At 51.1% G+C, this 4,601-nt stretch overlaps 3 protein-coding genes across 4 annotated transcripts in view; 1 reads left to right on the top strand and 2 right to left on the bottom strand.

Moving 5' to 3' along the window:
• Nucleotides 1-197, bottom strand: part of TRAPPC4 (trafficking protein particle complex 4) — a 1,477-nt gene extending 1,280 nt beyond the window's left edge. The window contains exon 1 of the mRNA XM_026863852.1: nt 140-197. Coding sequence (XP_026719653.1) covers nt 140-197 — 58 coding nt within the window. The remainder of the gene's footprint in view (nt 1-139) is intronic.
• Nucleotides 198-280: 83 nt separating this feature from the next.
• On the top strand, nt 281-1,532 carry RPS25 (ribosomal protein S25). The gene is made up of 4 exons (XM_026863881.1): nt 281-313; nt 452-635; nt 1,015-1,113; nt 1,453-1,532. The coding sequence occupies exons 1-3, from the start codon at nt 281-283 to the stop codon at nt 1,107-1,109; spliced, it is 312 nt and encodes a 103-aa protein (XP_026719682.1). The 3' UTR covers nt 1,110-1,113; nt 1,453-1,532.
• A 101-nt stretch (nt 1,533-1,633) lies between these two features.
• CCDC84 (coiled-coil domain containing 84) overlaps nt 1,634-4,601 on the bottom strand; it is a 22,016-nt gene continuing 19,048 nt past the window's right edge. The window contains exons 3-8 of one of the 2 annotated variants that reach the window (XM_026863844.1): nt 4,492-4,556; nt 4,008-4,113; nt 3,655-3,685; nt 3,185-3,268; nt 2,922-3,054; nt 1,634-2,536 (exon numbers count right to left, since the gene is read on the bottom strand). In XM_026863844.1, coding sequence (XP_026719645.1) covers nt 2,491-2,536; nt 2,922-3,054; nt 3,185-3,268; nt 3,655-3,685; nt 4,008-4,113; nt 4,492-4,556 — 465 coding nt within the window. In that variant the 3' untranslated portion in view covers nt 1,634-2,490. Of the gene's footprint in view, nt 2,537-2,921; nt 3,055-3,184; nt 3,269-3,420; nt 3,524-3,654; nt 3,686-4,007; nt 4,114-4,491; nt 4,557-4,601 lie in introns of those variants that run through there. The other variant, XM_026863845.1, reaches the window with a different exon arrangement.

The following is a 4,601-nucleotide window of genomic DNA, read 5'->3' as shown; positions in this document are numbered from 1 at the left end:
GGGGAGGCAGCCGGGTCACCCGGCGGGCAGAGCGAAGGGGCGCAGGAGCGCCGTGTCTCTGAGGAGACTGGGGCTCCCCAGGCCTTTCGTGCGTGCGGCGAGACGGGGCCTCAACAGCGGCGGCCCGGGTGCTGCTGACCCTGCGATGGGGCGGGGAAGGTGTGAGCCATCATATCGTTGAGGAGCTGCTGCTTCATCTGGCAGCAAGTTGCATGTGACGGCGTTAAAATCTGGGTAACAAAACGGTTTAGTTCTTTTGTGTGGAGTTACTGTCGGTATTATGTGCAACACGTGCGCTTATAGAGACAGCTTTGTACATGCCAGTAGCTCTTTAGTCTGGGATGTGATATGGAAACGTTTAGTGGTGCAGTTCTTGGGGCATCCTAAAGCTCGATCTTTTGTTACTGCTTAGAAGATGGCTTAGGGGTTTTCTTTTTTTCACATCGAGTAGAAGTGGTCCAAAGGGAAAGTGAGAGACAAGTTGAACAACCTTGTCCTGTTTGACAAAGCCACTTACGACAAACTGTGCAAAGAAGTGCCCAACTACAAGCTCATTACGCCTGCAGTTGTCTCGGAGAGACTGAAGATTCGAGGCTCCCTGGCTAGAGCTGCCCTCCAGGAGCTGCTCAGCAAAGGTAAGCACTCAAAACTGCAGAAAAACAGAAGGGTGCTTGAAGTCTATCTTTTCTTCTCCTTGTTCAACTAGAGGATTTCGTGCTGCATCTGAAGTACACAAATTGGTGGGGTTTTTGACAAGCTGCTGCCTTAGGTTGCATTTCGAAAGTGCTCTAAAGTCAGCAGCGGCTCCACTGCAGTCACTTGCATTGCTGTACTGAGAAAATGCAGCCAGGATGTCACTGACGCCACACCTGAACCAAAGTCTTGTATAAGTGTGTGTAGTACTGGGGGTCCTGGGGTGCCTGTCACGCAGTGACCGGTCTGCGCTTACAAAGGAAGCACAACGTGCCCGGCATCCTGCAGTACAGGCCCGCTCAAATAATTTCCTTTTTATAGGTTTGATCAAACTGGTGTCCAAGCACCGAGCGCAGGTGATCTACACCAGAAACACAAAAGGCGGAGACGCGCCTGCCGCAGGGGAGGACGCATAGGGAGGTGAGGCACTGGGCTCTGACGGGGAGCGGGTCTGCGTGCCGCGGGGCAGACAGCTGCTGCGTTGCTGCAGACAGGCTGTTTCTCCAGACATCTGGAGAATGTGGCTTCCCAGTGGCGTTACTGGAAACATCAGTTCTCCGGAATTAAAGAGCAGTTTGCGAATTTGTCCCTGTTGCCCATAGGAAGAGGGAAGCCACGCATGCTCTCCCGTCTGTGGGCCAACGTTCTCCCTGCTGCCGCAGGGTGCGGTGACAGAGGGTTCTTGCTGGAACAGAGCTTTCAGACTGCTTTGGGCCTCCCTTGACCCAGTTGTCTGATGTGGGACTTCTTGCTTTGCAGGTTCTTCAGGGATGCTCATCAATGTGTCATATGTAGGTGCACACAATAAAATTACTGAAATAACTTCTCTTGCTTTTTCATGAATGTGTACGTTTCATTATTGCCAGTGAATTTTGGTACAGGTCACAGCTGTCTTCCTCCACCAGCTGTTTTTGCATTTATGTGGCATCACCAATGTAGCAGGAACATGCTTTTATATTGTGAAAAGGGAAGGAGCTTTTGCATCACCTACAGCACTGGTGATGTTAAACCAGATTCAGTTCTAGTAGGAGGAGGATTGAGGTCCATTTCTTACATCACAGGTAGGAAAGGTGCCAGTGGGGTATTTTCATTATTTATTTAAACTCCCTCTACACAGGTCTCTGCATACGAGGCCACAGCATCTGTCAGGTTGGTGTCTAGTGGGGGGACACAGATAAGCAGCTCTAAATAAGGCTGTAAATATTTTATTGAAGCTGAAAGTAAGAGCTGCACACAGCAAAGGTCTTTAAGGCCTCCTTTCTTCTACTGACCTTTGGGTGAGGCAGAAAAGGTGAAAGTAATGTAAATTAGAATGAAAACAGGGTGCATGGCATCAGTTGCCCCTGAAGCGAAAACTCATTCTGAAAGGAGTTTCAGCTCATCTACTAACAGGTAAAAAGACACTTTTAAAAATATTAACAGGATATCATGCAACACATCAGTGCAGGACACTGGCAGCATGTGCTATATAAGCTGGGCTCTCTGATTCTGAAGGTATGCTTTGGGCAGGAGACCTTTCCTGCTGGCAGGATGTGCCTTTGTGTAGCTTCAGACATGGGTGCCCAGAATACACACTGCGTGTCCCTGACAAAACAGCCAAGGAGCTTTCAGAACTTGCTCGGTGCAGCGTTAGGGCGCGATCATGCTGCCTTCCAGGGGCTGAGCACATCCAGGCCTATATATTAAACAAGAGTGCAGAACCTGGCACCAGTTGCAGCAACAAAGCTGTGGCTACCAGTGGTCCATCTGCCTCCCCTCAACAGCCAGAGCTTGGTTCCTTTGGTGCTCCTCTCCTGATCACCTTTTTTTCTTCTTTTCCCCCGATTCAGTTCTAAACTGATGCCTGAAAGAGAGCATAGAACTCAGAATGCAACAGCCTTTAGAAAGAGGTAACAAATGCTGCCTCATCTAACCAGGAAGACAACACTGTGCAGTGGTTTAGATCAGGTATCTTTTCAGTTATCTCCATGAGAGTCTCCCCAGCTAGCTGACACGCATTTCTACCACGTGGAAAGGTACCAGCAGGACAGCACATGGCTCTGAAAGGTGAGCCAGGCTTAACCAGGCAGACACCTTGGTATGTGCAGCCCCTGCAGCTGTGACCGTGCTCACCCCCGCCAGCTACATGTGCGCTGCTGCGGGATGAGCGCTGCGCAGCACCACCCTCCCGTGTGGCTGGACGCTGCAGGCCCTGTCCTTGGCCTGGGTCCCTGCTGCCCGGAGCTCACCGGGACTGCCACCTCCTGCCATGATTCCAGACCCGCCCAAAGGAAGGCAGCCAGTTGTCGCCGGTCTGAGATGTATGGTCAAAGTTGGCACCCACACGCTCTGCTGGGAGCTTCTTCAGCTTCTGCTTCTCCTCTAAAAAACAAACAAACAAACAAACAAAACAACACTTTGTTCAGCAGAAGTTTTTCAGTCAAATTGCTTTTGATTCTTTAGTGTGGTAAGCCGAACATAGGCTTAACTGAAATGTATACAAGGTGCTCACTTTGTTTGAGAAATTCCTCATAGGAAGGTCCAATTTGTGGTTTACTTCCCTCCTCTTCCTCCATTAGCCATGGAGGTTTTGCTCCTAGAAGTCACAGGATAAAGGTATTCAGCCACTGAACTTACCCTAAACTTGAGATGGAAAAGCACCTCCTCTTCCCCTGCAGCTCACCCCACCAAGTACGTGGTGAAGGAAAAGTAAACTTTGGGCTTTATAAGAAAAAGCAGCTGGCTCGCCTCGGTTAAGGCAATGGCAGTTCACACCCCAAACCATGCACTCCACACAGCAGCAGCACCAACTGTTCATAGTAACAGGAGTGTTTTCTCCTCTAGTCAAATACTAGCACAAGAGTGAGCACCTTCTGGTTATGCTGTAACTGCTTCGAATTGCTTCTGGTTATCCCTGTTACATTGCAAGCCAAGAGCTTTCAGTAGGGCAGCAACTAAGAGTCATGCAGTGGGTGTGATTACCTGTGTGAACATTTCCTTTTCCTTCTGTTTCCTGTGAACATAAGCATAAAACAGTAATGAAGAAGTGATGCTTTTAAGAGCATCTCTGAACAGGCTGGTGGGGTATGTGTTCCCAACTCCAGTTCTGTTACATAAAGAGAGGGAGGCCCTTCTTGACTCAGGGCATGTTAAAGAACGTTTGCTCAATGCAACTCTTAAGTTAACCCTGGATGCCTGAAACTTGCAGCTGCTTTCTTGCTGGAAAAGCTGCCTTTTTCAGCAACGGAGATTGAAGCCCTTGTTTTGCTTTATAACACATGCTCTGTGCAACCTGCGGTTAATTTAAGTCACGCTCACGAGCAAGTCGCCCCTACCTGGTGGCCAATGAAGGTCAAAGCCTGGCCTGATTCCATCCAGTTTAAGTCAGGCCCTGCCTGCATGCTGCTGGGGCCGGGCTGCTCTGCATCGTGAGGGGAGTCCCTGGAAGAAAGAGGCCAAGGGGCAGTCCAAGAGGTGAGCCACGGTCAAAGCTGGGCCGGCAGCACCTGGAGCAGCAGTTGTGTTTGGAGAGCTTTGCAGGATGAGGGACGAGGAGGAGCGTTCTCAGGGCATGGAAACGTGGATGCTTGTGTGTTATGGCTGTGCTGGCAATTCGTGGCAGTTAGCGCTCGCCTACCAACATGTGGACAGCGCGGCCCTTCCATGGCTGTGGTGCCCACTGCAGTCTAGGTCAGCGCTGGCGGAGGATCCGAGCGACCGCGCGCTCCCACTGAGGATGGCGCCGACTCGCACGGCGCGAGCGAGGCCGGGTTTTGCGCGGGGTCGGGGTTAGCAGCACTGGAAGGAAACGGTTCTCACCTCTGGTGTCCTGCGGGCAGGCTCTGGCCGGACGGTCCTGGGCCCGGCTCCGGCTCTGTTTGAAGCTGGGTGCGATTCAGGAAAAAGGAACGCTGTTTCTGGCGCTGCGC

This window comes from Athene cunicularia, assembly GCF_003259725.1.
Source record: "Athene cunicularia isolate RWA chromosome 24 unlocalized genomic scaffold, athCun1 chr24_part2, whole genome shotgun sequence".
In the NCBI taxonomy this organism is placed as follows: domain Eukaryota; kingdom Metazoa; phylum Chordata; class Aves; order Strigiformes; family Strigidae; genus Athene; species Athene cunicularia.
This window is presented reverse-complemented; position numbering and strand designations above follow the sequence as displayed.